A 16860-nucleotide genomic window follows, 5' to 3' on the forward strand; every position below is an offset into this window, starting at 1 on the left:
TGCAGGTTGAGGGGTGGGTAGCTGAGCTTTCAAAATAGCCTGTTACATAAAATTCAAGTCCATTCTCAGTGGCCTGTAGAATAGCTTTTCCATTCAGTTGGTTGCTGACATGGGCTATTGGCCAACGGAATAGCCTGTAACATATTGTACAAGTTTATTGAGTTAAAGATCTGCAGAGAACAGTACATACAGCTAAGGGAAGCTGCGTGTATTCACACTGTAAATAGGTGGGTAAAGGACCAGTCAAGACTGCAAGAAGGAAACCTAGAGGAAAAAAGAGAAAATAATTTTTGTGTTTGTAGTTTCTTTTTCATAGTTTGGGGGGGGGTGGGGGCATAGTGGGGGTTATGTATTTCCTCTCGTATTTTGCCTCTTGCAATTTTCTAATGCTGCACTACCTTTTCCAGGCTGAAAACCTGACAACACAAGCCGTGTCTCATTTATGAGCTTGTTAACAGCAAACAGCTCTATAGTTTTCCATGCTGTAATCTTTTTGGTCTGTAATGCCAATTAAAAGATACCTCAGCCTAGAACATTCATTGCTTAACTGTTACTGATTGCTCCCAGTTGGGACTGATTGCTGCAAAAAATATGGTGTAGTATAGAAAATTATGGAGTCCACTTTGCTCCCAGCCTGTAGCTGTGGAGCCAAGTCTCCAACCTGTTCTCTTAAAAATTGGATGTAAAAGTCGCATAATGCAGGACGGAGGAGACTTATGATATCCGATTACAACCAAACTTACAAACAAATAGTTTAGGGGGAAATGTTGATCAAATTCAAAGAGTATTAAACATACTCATTGTACTGTATCTAATGCTAATGCCTGCTTATTTATATGGTTTGATATTTCTGAATTTTTGCTGATATTTTCTTTTTGGAAAGCACCTATACTATTTATTTAAAGTAAATGCATGAAGTTGCCTTACACTAAGCATGTAAGTGAGAGACTCGATTTTGCTGCTGGTAATCACAGCCCTCAGTCAAAAATTAGTGTATAATCCTGTGTTATACCAACTCCATTACTCTCCTATCTGCACAATCCAAAATCTGCATGTCCTTTGAATCATCGATGGACATAAGGATAATGGGAAGGGGCTTGGCTGTATAATAAATTTCCTCTAACTGCTAACAGCGTTCTATGTTTGATGGTAAGTTTTTTTTAAATAAATAAAATTGGAGCATATTTCTTATAGAACGGATATACTGGTGACTAGAAATAAACAGATTACAGAAAATACTTGTTAAGCCATCTAATATTGGAAGCTCGCCTACAGGACCATATAAGGGTGTGAAAATCTAGTCTTGAAACTAAGTTTTCATTCATAACATTCGGCAGCAGGGCTCTATTTCATCACAGTGCCATTTCTCTATGTTTTGATCCTGCATAAGCCAATCAAGTATCAGCTAGAGCTAATAGTTTTGCTGGCTTCAGTGTGTCCTTATCTTTGATGTGGAGATGCCGGTGATGGACTGGGGTTGACAAATGTAAGGAATCTTACAACACCAGGTTATAGTCCAACTGTTTTATTTGAAAATCACAAGCTTTCGGAGGCTTTCCCCTTCGTCAGGTGAGCGAGTGTGACGAAGGAGAAAGCCTCCGAATCCCTATCTTTAGCATTTGTTTTGTTTGTGAGTGTTAATGCTCTCTTTCACAGAGATCCCACCCATGATTCAGTTGGAACTTCTGGGGAGACACCAAAAATGGGTGAAGTGTTTTTCACAAGAAGGGAGATAAAAGTGGTGGGCAAGTCAACATTTTTACATTCAGCTTGTGACTGGTTCAAATACGACGTTGGCAAGTGCTGGGAGGAGGTCACCTGCTGGGAGGAGGTCACCTGCTCATTGTCAGAAAAGAAAGAAAACCATCGAAATCGTGATGGGAAGAGCACCACTGTGCAGCCGCAGCGTGGTTAAAACATAAGTTCTCACCCATGACTACTTCCTGTCAGCTATATTGCTTGAGGACATGCTGAACCGAGAGGTAGTCACTTATCACATAAGGGAAAGCATGTCCTGCACAACTGACTCTTAAAAATTTGGATGGAGAAAAGTTAATTAATGAAAATCGAATTGAAGAAACTGACCTGCCAGAAAGCGTGCTTACATCGAATTACATCGAGTTAACAGCACAGTAACATGCCATTTGGCCCAACTGGTCTATGCTGGTGTCTGTGCTCCACACGAGCCTCCTTCCTCCCTACTTCATCTAACACTATCAGGATACCCTTCTATTCCTTTTTCCCTCATGTGCTTATCTAGCTTCCCCTTAAATGCATCTATGCTATTTGCCTCAACTACTCCTTGTAGTTTCACATTCCACATTCTTACCACTCTCTAGGTAAAGAAATTTCTCCTGAATTTCCTATTGTATTTATTCGCGACTATTTTATATTTATGACCTCTAGTTTTGGACTTCCCCCACAAGTGGAAACTCTACGTCTACGCTATCAAACCCTTTCATTATCTTAAAGACCTCTATCAGGTCACCCCTCAGCCTTCTCTTTTCTAGAGAAAAGAGCCCCAGCTTGTTCAGCCTTTCCTGATAAGGATATCCTCTCAGTTCTGGTATCCTCCTTGTGAATCTTTTTTGCACCCTCTCCAGTGCCTCTATATCCTTTCTATAATATGGAGCCCAGAACCATGCAAAATACTCCGTGTGCTTCAAACCTGATTTCTTCCTGGCTATTTGTCAGGATCCTGGAGAGCAGAAATTAGCCAAATTTGTGCAACTGTTCCCATTGCTGCTACAAAAAGGAACATACTTTAATTATGTTTGAAATGTGAGTTTTAGCAGATGTGTCTCTTTAATTGTATCTCTTCCTAAAATACCAGCTCTCTGGTCGTATTTGCGAACTGAGCTCTTTGCTGCCAACAGAGTTGTGGTGTAGCTGTGACATGTTGCATGATCAATTAATGTATTTTGATGTCCTCTGCCATGCGAATGTCAAATTGATGAAGTGCAGGAAAAAAATGAATAATGAAAACATCCTCATTTGTATGATGAGCTGTTCACCCCAATGCTGCTCATTCCGCCTTCCTCCATTGAAGGTTTTAAAATGCAGATTTCATGTGAAGTCTGAGAAAATATATAATTTCTGTCAATTTTAATCACTGAATATTTATGAACTAAAAACAAAGACTGTTGACAGGGTTCTGAAATGTTGGTGTTCCCTCTGCTCAGCAGCAAGATTGTTTTATTTTTATCAAAAGAAATTTCAGCATATAGCACTTTGTCCCATGTCTCAGAAGCATCCCAGTGTTTTAGAGACAATGAATTATTTTGAAGTACAAGCACTGTTATATACTGCCTTTCACATCCTAAGAATGTCTCAAAGTGCTTCACAGCAAATTAATTACTTTTTGAAATGTAGTTGCTGTTGTTATGCAGGCAAATTCGGCATCCAATTTGCACAAAGCAAGATCCCGCAAAAAGCAACGAGATAAATGACCAATTAATGTTGTTTTGATAGTGTTGGTTAACAGATAAATGTTACTCGGGATACTGGGAGAATTTCCTGTTCTTCGAATAGTGCCACAGGATCTTTTAAGCCCACTTAAATAGGTAGAAGGGCCCCCGGCTTAACGTCTCATCTGAAAGGTGGCACCTCCAAAAATGCAGCACTCAGTGCTGCACTGAAGTATCAGCCTAGATTATGTGCTCAAGTCTTGGAACGAGACTTGAACCTACCATCTTCTGACTCGGAGGCAAGAGTGCCAAAACTGCAGGGAATGTGGCAACCATTTTATAAATGGCAAGATCCTAAAAAGAGCAATGAGATGAATGGCCTGTTCATTTGAGTTTTTGGGAGGAATGTTGATTGGACACCAAGAGAACACTTTGCTGTTCTTCGAGTCGTACTGCATGATCTGTAACATCCACTTGAGCCAGCAGATCGGGCAGACGAGCATCAGTTAATGTCTCATTTGAAAGAAGGAACTTCAGACAATGCAGCATTATGCAGTGAATGCACTTTCAGTCAGACCATGTGCTTAAGTCCTGGAAGGAGCTTGAACCCACCGCAATTTGTTGCAGAGGCAGGAGTGCTACCAACTGAGGCATGCGGACACTAGAATTAAGCAAATGTATTAGTAACTCATTCCCCAGTTGAATAGTATGCTTCAGTGAGAGGCGATTTTTAAAAAAATACTCAAAGAAGAGCATAGAGATCTCCTAGTGTTATGACTGGCATTCCTCCCTAATCCAACACCACCAAACCAGATTAGTTGGTCATTTATCTAATTTGCTGCTTGTGGGATCCGTCTTTCCCATTCGCTTACAAAAACATTAGTGACTACACTTCAAAGGTAATTCATTGGTTGTGAATCATTTTGGGACATCCCAAGGACGTGAAAGGAGCTAGATAAATTCAGGTTCGTTCACGGTATGATCGCTCTCTTTCTCTTACCCCCCTCCCCATCACCAATTTGATGCTCAGAGCTGTTAAACTACCACATTAACTCCTGAAAAGATTAAAAGTACATTTTGTCTGTTGACATTTTTGAGATAATAGGCAGAATTTTTCAAGACCCTGTGTCACTGCCAGGCTTCTGCACTACGGGCAACTTATCAGCAAATAGTAAGTGCATCGTCCACAATTTTTCTCCATTGACATCAATAGTTGGATAATTCTGCCCTCTATCTTTTAAAGGAGATGGGGTTGCCGTAGTAGTTTCTACCCATATTAGATACTGGCTTTGCAATATGTTACTGGGATTGCTCGCTTCTTATGTCTTTTATGCATACTGAATTTTGTGCCCTTTTATATTTGTTTTCAAAGGTTGGTGCCACAGACTGTTGGACTGCTATATGTTGGCAATTACGAACGCCCTTTTGCACAGATGAAGGTAAGTGATTAAAGCAGTGCAATGATCTGAAATTCACTGCAACTTTTGTCCACTGAAGTTTGTGTTTTATGAAATCCCAAAAGCTCGTGTTACCTTAATGATGAAATTTATGTGGAGAAAATCAAGCTCAAAGCCAAGTGACATTTCATATTAATAATGGAAGGATTTTTGTTCCAGATATAATTGAAAAAGAATGACCTTGAACATTCATTATTGGTTATAGACATGTGCTCCGTGCTGAAACATGGCAATTGTGAATATACTATTCACAGTAAACATATTGATAGATTTGTGAATTTAGCATAATTGACAAAACCACAGTTTGATATTTTGAGGAAACCATTTGTCAACTTAAGTTGTGTGAGGCATTTTTCAGCTGCTATGTGTCAAGAATTAAAATGTTACTTTTCTGAACTGCACCCAAGCATCCTGCAGCAAATACAGTCTGAACCAGAGACGTCCACGGCCACAATCAGTTCTCAATCATTTTAAAATTAACTTAAAGGAGAAACTGAAAGTCTTGCGAACTCTTTGCAAAAACTAATTTGGACTGTTTCTTTAAATTGTGGATTCATATTTTTTTAAAATATAATGATTGAAGGAGAAAGTAGAATTTAGGTTTAAAAAGATGATTTACAAAGAATTGCCATTTCTTTTACTCTTTAACTGAATTGGTGCATGGGGTCTGGAAAACATTTCCAGTTTTCTGTATATTTTGGAAAATTGAAATTTTGTTAATAGTTTCGGAACAATGTAAATTTGTTTATCAGATATAAAGTCAGATGTTTTCTCTGATCTATATATAAAATAGGAAGAGTATTTGACGAACTAGCTTGTAACCATAGTTTAAAAATAACAAACTCGAGAATTAAACGGTTGAGTGCTTGATTCCCAACCAGAAGGTTATAAACTGTCACTTGGGCTCATTTGTTGGATGAGTTTTATCTGCTTTCCAGCTGGCCATTTGATAAACAGTGCTACATGGAAATTGAACTTTCCATGTTTAATTTAAAATTTGGACCCATAGGAAGTGAATAAAATCTAGTGGCTTCTGGCATTCCTCTTTTAAGTTGCACCTTCTGTCAACTGATTTTATTTTTTGGAAGAACCATGATTAAGAGCCAAGGCTTATGGTGCAGGAGACCACTGGGGTTGATAAGAGTAAACGCTGAGCTTGATAAGAGTAAACGCTGAGCTTGATAAGAGTAAACGCTGAGCTTGATAAGAGTAAACGCTGAGCTTGATAAGAGTAAACGCTGAGCTTGATAAGAGTAAACGCTGAGCTTGATAAGAGTAAACGCTGAGCTTAATCAGGAAGTTTATTTGCATTTTAAAAGCCCGAAAATTGTAGAAGGAAGAAAAGACGGAGTAGAGTAAGGAGTTCTATAATTTTGAGGTCTGGAAAAGAATGAGTTAATGTAGGAGACATTATGATGAGTCTCAATTTTAACATTGTTTGAATGTAAAGATAAGGAAGAGTGTGTAGGGTTTTTGCAGCTTATAATAAACTGAGAGCAAAATTCAGAGGAGCACGACCGTAAAAGTATTGGTAAAGCAGAGAAAAAAACGAGAGGTTGACAACTTAAGGTGAGAGAGGATTCACCTATTAGATGGAGAGCTTGTTCCTGTATCCTGTACAGGAGTACAATAGAGCTTCATCTGTGATCCGAGCTGGCAGTGAGGCTAAAATTACCGATAGATGATTGCATAAAGATCAGTCACAGGGAAACATTTGGGCAAGATTGGAGAAAGAAGCCTATGAAGATTTTTTTTAAATTGTAAAATTATAGTAAGTTTCTGTAGAATATATATTCAAAAAATAATTCTAGGAAAGCATTCTAATGCCTGATGTGCTTTTTGATTCCTACTTAATTTGTTGCATAATCAATAAGTACTTTAAAGCCCTTTTTCTAATCTGTCAAGGATACAGTTAGCTAATCATCTCAAAAAGAACTTTAATTTGGCTTAGGCACATTAATGATGTATAACTCAATTCAGAATTATATTAGCACAGCCTTAGCTAGGTTCTATTTTTGTTCATAAAGTTAGCCCTTTTCAGTTAATATAGAGAAGTAACAGGAGAAACTTCTTTACTATCGCTGAATCCCCCACCATCAACATCCTGGGGGTCACCATTGACCAGAAACTTAACTGGACCAGCCACATAAATACTGTGGCTACAAGAGCAGGTCAGAGACTAGGTATTCTGGAGTGAGTGATTCACCTCCTGACTCCCCAAAGCCTTTCCACCATCTACAAGGCACAAGTCAGGAGTGTGATGGAATACTCTCCACTTGCCTGGATGAGTGCAGCTGCAACAACACTCAAGAAGCTCGACACCATCCAGGACAAAGCTGCCTGCTTGATTGGCACCCCGTCCACTACCTTAAACATTCACTCCCTCGACCACCAACACACTGTGGTTGGAGTGTGTACCACCTATAAGATGCACTGCAGCAACTCCCAAACCCGCGACCTCCACCACCTAGAAGGACAAGGGCAGCAGTCGTGTGGGATCAATACCACCTGCACGTTCCCTTCCAAGTCACACACCATCCTGACAAGGAAATATATCACCGTTCCTTCATCGTCGCTGGGTCAAAATCCTGGAACTCCCTACCTAACAGCATTGTGGGAGAACCTTCACCACATGGATTGCAACGGTTCAAGAAGGTGGCTCACCACCACCTTCTCAAGGGCAATTAGGGATGGGCAATAAATGCTGGCCTTGCCAGCGATGCCCACATCCCATGAATGAATTTTTTTAAAACTCAGAACGGTGAGAATGTGGAACTCGCTACCATGGTGGAGTGGTTGAGGCAAATAGCATAGATGCATTTAAGGGGAAGCTAGATAAGTACATGAGAGAGAAAGGAGTAGAAGGATATTTTGATAGGGTGAGATGAAGTAAGGTAGGAGGAAGCGCATGTGGAGCACAAATACCAGCATAGACCTGTTGGGCCAAATGGCCTGTTTCTGTGCTATAAATTCTATGTAATACGTAATTCTTCCTGTTCACGTTTACATTGTGGCTGATAATATAACAACATTCAGTGTCTTTTGACCTAGTAGCAGTTTGCTATATGGAAACATTGCTGTGATGTGCTAATTTCAGCTCCAGGGATGCAACTTCAACAAGTGAGCTATGATTCTTTTCCTTCCTTATCAGCCTTGACTTTCGCCTCAGAAATGTTTGGGTTCAAGCCCCATTCTAGAACTTGAGCACGTAATCTAAAAGAAACAGTTACTTCTGCGAGTAATGTGAATGAACTATACTGCTGCCAGGAAGCTGTGTTTAAGCTGGCCTGATCCTTTAAGGTCATGAAGTTTAATTCCTGTGGGGGAAAAACACTCAGGTCAATCAGAGTTTAAAGAAAGAACTTGCATTTATATAGTACATTATCACATCTCTCAAACACCTCAAAGCTCTTCGCATTCAACAAATTACTTTGAAGTGTGTAGTCATATAAGCAAATGCACAGCAATGACCCACAAACTGACGTATGTTCAGTGATCAGTTAATCTGCTTTTGGTGATGCTTGAGGGAAGAATTCTTTGAACAGTACAGTGGGATCTTTATAATTTCCATTTGAACTGCTGGAACAGGGGATGAAGCCTTGGTTTAACACCTCATCTGAAACAATGCGACACTTACTCAGTACTGCACTGGAATGTCAACCTGGATTATGTGCTTTATTAGGCCTTGAATCCACATCTTCTGAACCAAACTGACCCTTTAATTCTGTTTGGTGAGGCAAGGTAACAGATTGCAGATGCTCGTAAATTTCCAGCTCCAGGTCAATCTACAAACCCACCTCATCAACATCAAGTAATTTGTAATTAGCCTCAGCATGACATGACTGCCTTTCTTTCTAATTTTTTTTAATATGTTTAACTGGCCAGGGGTTTGTGGAGTTTCAATCAGAGTTTAACTTTAGACAGAATTCTTTCTTCAGTTACAGTTGACTTAAATTATACTTGTGTTAAATTACTACATTGTTATATTTGTTCAACTGTTAAAAGAAAGCAGTGTAGAATGAGGGAACAGCTGAAGCCCGTGATGTGCAGTATCTGACATGATGTGAGAGATCCTGTATGTTTCGTGTGTCCAGGATGACCATATGGGGGATACATCTCCAACTACTTGAGCTCCAGCTTTCAGAGTTTGAGGAGCAGCTAACAAAACTTCGTCACATTTGGGAGACCGAAGGGTTCAAGGAATGCACATTCCACAAACAGAACCAGTTAGTGCAGAAAGGAAATGGGTGACAATGCATTTGGGGTAGGAAGAACAGACAGGAGGCAGTATCGCGATCTCCTGAGAGTGTTAAATTCACACAGATATTCAGTATTGAATTTCTGTGACAATGAAAACAACTCGGAGAATGGCAACCACGAGCAAAATCATGGCAACACAGAGCAAGTGATTGACAAAGGGGAGTCAATTACAAAAGCGCAGTAGCAACAAGGGATTCCACAGTCAGGAAAACAGATGGGTGCTTTTGTATTAGCAACCGAGGGTCCCGAATGATTTGTTGCCTCCCAGGTGCTAGGATAAGGGATATTTCAGAGCGGGTGCAAAAAATTTGCAGCGAGGAGAACAGTCTGAATTCATGGTTCCTTGGTGCTGGAACCAATGACATAGAAAGTAATAGAATTGAGGTCCTACAAAGGTGTCTCAGCAATTAGGAGACAGATTGAAGAGCAGGACCTCCAGGCTAGTAATCTCAGCATTAGTTCCAATGTCATGTGCTAGTTAAAATAGGAATAGTAAGATAAAGAAGTTAAAGACATGGCTGGAGAAATAGTGTAGAAGAGAATGGTTCAGCTTCTTGGGACCAGTTCTGGGACAGGGCTAGCCTGTACAGGATGGACAAGCTTCACCTAAATAAGGCTGAGATCAGTACCCTTACAGTCAAAGTAACTATTGCTGCGGGGAAGGATTTATACTAAATGCAGGGGGATGGGAAGAAATGAAATAAGGAAGTAGTAAGTGTAGGAAAGATACAAGAAAAAAAAGATCAGAAGGAGTTGAGAATAAAACGAGTAAGATTGTCAAACAGAGTGAGGTTTAAGTTGTATGTACATAAATATCACTGGGTAAACCTTAGCTGGAGTATTGTGTCCAATTCTGGGCACCACGATTGTGGTGTCAAGGCCTTGGAGAGGATGCAGAGAGGGGCAGTTTTTTCACTCAAAGGGTAGTGAGTGTCTGGAACGAGCTGCCAGAGGCAGTAGTAGAGGCGGGTACAATTTTGTCTTTTAAAAAGCATTTAGACAGTTACATGGGTAAGATGGGTTTAGAGGGATATGGGCCAAGTGCAGGAAATTGGGACTAGCTTAGTGGTATAAACTGGGCGACATGGACATGTTGGGCCGAAGGGCCTGTTTCCATGTTGTAACTTCTATGATTCTATTTACCAGAATGGTACCAGAGATGAGGAACTTCAGTTATGTGGAGAGACTAGAGAAGCTGGGATTGTTCTCCTTGAGGGGAGATTTAATGGAGGTGATCAAAATTATGAGAGGTTTTGATGGAATAAACAAGGAGAAACTGTTTCCACTGGCAGGAGGGTCAGTAACCACAGATTTAAGATAATTAGCAAAAGAACCAGCGGGAATATGGGGAGAATTTTTTTTAACGCAGTGAGTTGTTATAATCTGGAATGCACTGCCTGAAAGGGTGGTGGAAACAGTTTCAGCAGTGACTTTCAAAAGGGAATTGGATATATACTTGAAAATGAAAAATTTACAGGGCAATGGGGAAAGAGCAGGGGAGTGGGACTAATTGTAAGCTCTTTCAAAGAGTGGGCACAGGTACGATGAGCTGAATGACCTCCTTCTGTGTTCCAAGATTCTTTGAAGTGATTTCTTATCAAACTCTTAGGTTCTCTTGGGGGAAAAAATTACATTTAAGACTAGGTTAGAGAGATGGTTGAAGGAAAGGGGGATAAAGGGATAGAGGAACAGAGTGAGCACATAGGATTAGGACTGTTACTCGTGTAGGGGGAAAACAATAACTTCCTCTTGTTAAATCAAGTGACTTACTCTCAACAGACTTGAGATCTTTCTACCAAACATTGGAGGAACTATTTGTGTATTCTTCCTTGAACAATATGTTATTACTTAAGTTAGTCCAAATACATTGTTTGGTTTTCCTAAAGCTTTTTTATATTGTGTAGAATAGTCTCTCTCTCTCTCTCTCATTGCATAGTTCAGTATTTCTGAAGTTCATATGAAATTCTGTGAAATACACAAAAGTATTGTCAATAAAATTGGTGAGCAAGTCTCAAATTTCCAGGTATAGCTCAATGTAACATTTTTAATTTCCCGTACTAGCCATCCTATAGTCTCTCGAATTTAATACCAAATTAGAGGCCATTTTATCGTTTGAGCCCATGCCCACTAGGAACTGGTTTGACACTATCCAAACTCAATTCATTCGACTTAAAGCCAGCAGTCATAGGATACTTCAATCTAATCAGTTTTGTGTTGGGTTTGAATCCAGATTTCAGAGCTGAAAGGCCCATGTCAACAAATCATGCTACGGATAATATTCCGAGGGTTGAATATTTCATTGGTAGCAGAAGTTAATTATGTTGATGATTAGTTAAAATTATCATTGGCAGTAAGATATCAGATTGTATTGACCAAGAATAATGGACTTAAGATCGATAGTGCTTCAGGGCCTGATTTAATTTATACTAGTGTGCTTGAGGAAATTGTCGAGGTACCATGTGAGGCATTGGTTGATATTTTCAATAGCTCACTGTTGTATGGATTAATCCTGAGGATTGGAGGTTAGCTTGTATGTCATGTTACTTAAATAAAGAAAATAAATCAGACCTTGGGAACTGTTGGCCGATAAGCTTAGCTTCAGTTGTATCTAAAATATTAGGAAGTACTATATTATTGATTACCACTGCCCTTGGGGGTACCCAGAGCTCATGCTTTGTTGACGTCATTGAGTTTTTTGAGAAAGTGACTAAAGCAATCGATGATGGAAGTCCAGCGGATATTGTCTACTTAGGTCTCCAAAGGGTTTTTGATAAAGTTCTGCATCGATGACAATTAGAAAAAATTAGGTGTTGTGGTATTATTGGGGCAAAAGAGCAGAATCCTATTTGGCAGCTGAACAACGCCCTACCTTTTTTTATGTCTGGTTGTTTCTGCATTTCTCTGTCTCTGGAAGTTGTGGTGCCAAAATTTTACCTGGCACCTTGTATTTCGTCCCTTGAACAGAAGTGTCACTTAGTTAATATGCACAGGACATTATGTTAGTAAGCTGAAATACTCATTAGTCCAGCCAGTTCTTTGTTTCCTTTAGGATAAAGAACTTTAGTAAAAGGAGCTTAGTGTAGTATATCTCCAGCTAGGATTGGACCCATTTAATTCAAATTATCTGATAATTCACATTTTTAAGCACTAAATTCCCACTTTGTTCTAATAGTTATATTGCTTAATTCAAATTATTGCACATTTCATTTTTTTTCTAGTGCAAAAAGTGACTTTGAATTATTAGGAGTAGACTGTACATATATACTGCTACTTCCTGGGCTAACTTTTGGATGGTTCCACTCAAGACCATCTGTAAGGCAGGTACCTCGATCATAATGCACACTTTCATTAAGCATTACTGTCTTGAGTTTACTGCACTACTGCTTTGCTCCTGGCTGAAATAAAAATGTGCATTTTCAAAACCCCACCAACATTTTTTGTATGGATAAGGTATACTCCTTGTGTATGGAGGCTGAACACATGAGGAAAAATGTCGGATAAGCCACCATAAGCAGAGACTTCTGCTCTGGAGGAAGTTCAACCTTCACATGCAAAGCTTACTCCCAGTCTACCACACACTCTTTTATTGCCCTGGCATGTTTTAATGTTTCTCTAGTTTTATTTTATTGTTTCAGTGCTGTTGCTTGGGTGTTTTTTATTTGTTCTCTAAATGTGGGTGATGTCCTGAAGGACATCAGTGAACCGGCTGGGTTGTTGTGTGCCAGCCCAAAAATGATCAGATTGATTGAATTCAATTTCAACTTGCCACGGTGGGATTTCTTCCTTACAAGCCCTGGGTTGCTACTTCAGTACCATAACCGATACGATATCGCAGCCACATGAATTCTCAGTGTAGTCTCTTCTGGGCAACGAATTATGGGGTGTGGTCCGAAACAAAATATTACCGACAGTGGGAAAAGGGTCACCTGACTATCAGTACGCCTACTTCTTAAAGAGGCAATACCCAGATGTATTTTTTCCATTATCGGGTGATAGCAATATCCTAACTTTATGTGGAGGTTGAACTTCTTTCAAAACATGAGGAAAACCATACTTCTGGCTAGACACGCAAGTTTCAGCTGTTCAACGAAGGAACTCGACTCGTAATAAACTTCTGGATGAATCAACTGTCATTGCAGATGTCTGTAATTGACCTGTTTTTAGGCTGATTGTGGGTATCCCCCAGTCCTTCCCCTCCATCTGTCAGAAATTGAATTCCTCCCCCACCCATATTAATATTCACCATTTAAAAATTAGATACTATGCAGAATTATAATTCCTAGTTTGTTCAGCCTCCACATCCAAATGGGAAATAATAGGTCTGTGAGAGTAGTTTAATTTTCTGACCTTCGCTTCCCTGAAGTATTATAAGTACTTGGTGTTTAAATGACAATATATATAAAAAATTTATCATAATTATGTATGCACACAGTTTGTTGTCACAGGGCAGTCAAGCTCCACAATTCCTAGTAACTATGATGAAGTGCCTAGTCGCTCGGAATTGTGAAGCCCTACTAACTACTGGTAAGAAATATCAGAGCAAGTGTTGGGAAACATGCAAGACAAAGAAATAAGAGTTATTAAAGCAGAAAATGCTGGAGAAGCTCAGCAAGTCAGGCAGCATCTGCGGGGAAAGAAACAGAGTTGACATTTCAGGTCGAAGACCTTTTGTCAGAACTGGAAGGTGTTAAAGAGTTAAAGTTTTTGAGCAAGTACAGAGCCATGGGAAGTGGGGGGGGTGGGAGGGGAGGGGAAGAAAGAACAAAAGGGAAGGTCTGTGATAGGGTGAAGGGCAGGAATGATTAAATGACAAAAAGGATGATGGTGCAAGACAAGGAAGGTGGTAATGGGACAGGTTAAGAAACGAAAGATTGATCAGTAGCAGCTGTAAATGGCAGCAGCAGAACCATTAGCAGCTCTAGTTGACCGAAAAAATGGGATCAGTGGTTATGATCTGATGTTATTGAAATCAATGTTGAGTCCGGAAGGTTGTAAAGTGCCAAATCGAAAGATGAGGTGCTGTTCCTCGAGCTTACGTTGAGCTTCAATGGAACAGTGTAAGAGGCCGAGGACAGAGAGGTCAGGGTGGGAGTAGGAAGGGGAATTAAAATGGGAAGCGACCGGCAGGTCAGAAATAAGCGTCATGGCTATCAGGAGAAACACATGTTGTAACAGGTGAAAGATGATGATTAAAACTTGAGCTGAAGGAAAGCAAAGTGCTGATAAAGGATTATAACTATGTCTGCCAAAAAATATAAAGATGAATGGAGATCAGGAGACGTATATCAGTAATATCTATTACCTGGCTGGCTGAGTACTAATGGATCAAGAAGGAAATGTAAGAAAGCTGGGAAAGTCTGTGAAGATCTATATGATGAACATAATCCTGTTAATAAAACAATGTTGAGTGACAGGAGAGGTGAATGTAATCAGAATCAAAAATCAGACATGAGAAGTGAGGCAGTGATTAAGGAACTACACAAAGGAAAAGTACTGGAATTAGATCAGATAGCACAAGAATTCTGCAAGACTGGCTATATGAGACTGAATTGAACATAAAAGGAAGTGTCCCGCCACGGCAGCTGGGGAATTTAAATTCAATTAATTAAATAAAATCTGGAATTAAAAAAACTAGTATCAGTAATGGTGGCCATGAAACTACCGGATTGACATAAAAACCCATCTGGTTCACTAATGCCCTTTAGGGAAGGAAACCTGCCGTCCTTACCCGGTCTGGCCTATATGTGACTCCAGACCCACAGCAATGTGGTTGATTCTTAATCGCCCTCTGAAATGGCCTAGCAAGCCACTCAGTTGTAAAATCTTGCTACGAAAAGTCATAATAAGAATAAAACCGGAAGGACCACCCGGCATCGAACCACTAGACACCGGACACAACAAAGACAAACCAAGCCCAGTCGACCCTGTAAATTTCTCCTCACTAACATCTGGGGACTTGTGCCAAAATTGTGCCACAGACTAGTCAAGCAACAGCCTGACATAGCCATACTCACAGAATCATACCTTTCAGCCAACGTCCCAGACTCTTCCATCACCATCCCTGGGTATGTCCTGTCCCACCGGCAGGACAGACCCACCAGAGGCGGCGGTACAGTGATATACAGTCAGGAGGGAGTGGCCCTGGGAGTCCTCAACATTGACTCTGGACCTCATGCAATCTCATGGCATCAGGTTCAAACATGGGCAAGGAAACCTCCTGCTGATTACTGCCTACCGCCCTCCCTCAGCTGATGAATCAGTCCTCCTCCATGTTGACACCACTTGGAGGAAGCACTGAGAGTAGCAAGGGCACAGAATGTACTCTGGATGGGGGACTTCAATGTCCATCACCAAGAGAAGCTCGGTAGCATCACTACTGACTGAGCTGGCCGAGTCCTGAAGGACATAGCTGAAAGACTGGGCCTGCGGCAGGTGGTGAGCGAACCAACACGAGGGAAAAGCCTACGTGACCTCGTCCGTACCAATCTACCTGTCGCAGATGCGTCTGTCCATCACTGTATAGATAGGAGAGACCAGCGCACAGTCCTCGTGAAGATGAAGTCCCGTCTTCACGCTGAGGACACCATCCAACATGTTGTGTGGCACTACCACCGGGCTAAATGGGATAGATTCAGAATAGATCTAGCAGCTCAAAACTGGGCATCCATGAGGCGCTGTGGGCTATCAGCAGCAGCAGATTTGTAATCCAGCACAATCTGTAACCTCATGGCCCAGCATATTCCTCACTCTACCATTACCAACAAGCCAGGGGATCAACCCTGGTTCAATGAGGAGTGTAGAAGAGCATGCCAGGAGCAGCACCAGGAGTACCTAAAAATGAGGTGCCAACCTGGTGAAGCTACAACACAGGACTACATGCATGCTAAACCGGAAGCAACATGCTATAGACAGAGCTAAGCGATTCCACAACCAACAGATCAGATCAAAGCTCTGCAGTCCTGCCACATCCAGTCGTGAATGGTGGTGGACAATTAAACGACTAACAGGAGGAGGAGGCTCTGTGAACATCCCCAACCTCAATGATAGAATCATAGAATCATAGAATCATAGAAGTTTACAACATGGAAACAGGCCCTTCGGCCCAACATGTCCATGTCGCCCAGTTTATACCACTAAGCTAGTCCCAATTGCCTGCACTTGGCCCATATCCCTCTATACCCATCTTACCCATGTAACTGTCCAAATGCTTTTTAAAAGACAAAATTGTACCCGCCTCTACTACTGCCTCTGGCAGCTCGTTCCAGACACTCACCACCCTTTGAGTGAAAAAATTGCCCCTCTGGACCCTTTTGTATCTCTCCCCTCTCACCTTAAATCTATGCCCCCTCGTTATAGACTCCCCTACCTTTGGGAAAAGATTTTGACTATCGACCTTATCTATGCCCCTCATTATTTTATAGACTTCGATAAGATCACCCCTTAACCTCCTACTCTCCAGGGAAAAAAGTCCCAGTCTGTCTAACCTCTCCCTGTAAGTCAAACCATCAAGTCCCGGTAGCATCCTAGTAAATCTTTTCTGCACTCTTTCTAGTTTAATAATATCCTTTCTATAATAGGGTGACCAGAACTGTACACAGTACTCCAAGTGTGGCCTCACCAATGCCCTGTACAACTTCAACAAGACATCCCAACTCCTGCATTCAATGTTCTGACCAATGAAACCAAGCATGCCGAATGCCTTCTTCACTACCCTATCCACCTGTGACTCCACTTTC

The 16860-nt window shown here is 40.8% G+C and overlaps 1 protein-coding gene across 3 annotated transcripts in view; it reads left to right on the top strand.

The window, feature by feature from the left end:
* rngtt (RNA guanylyltransferase and 5'-phosphatase) overlaps positions 1 to 16860 on the top strand; it is a 326235-nt gene that overhangs the window by 285158 nt on the left and 24217 nt on the right. For all 3 annotated transcript variants that reach the window (XM_067984898.1, XM_067984896.1, XM_067984897.1), the window contains exon 14: positions 4780 to 4846. In XM_067984898.1, coding sequence (XP_067840999.1) covers positions 4780 to 4846 — 67 coding nt within the window. The remainder of the gene's footprint in view (positions 1 to 4779; positions 4847 to 16860) is intronic.

Source organism: Heptranchias perlo, chromosome 5, assembly GCF_035084215.1.
Source record: "Heptranchias perlo isolate sHepPer1 chromosome 5, sHepPer1.hap1, whole genome shotgun sequence".
Classification (NCBI taxonomy): domain Eukaryota; kingdom Metazoa; phylum Chordata; class Chondrichthyes; order Hexanchiformes; family Hexanchidae; genus Heptranchias; species Heptranchias perlo.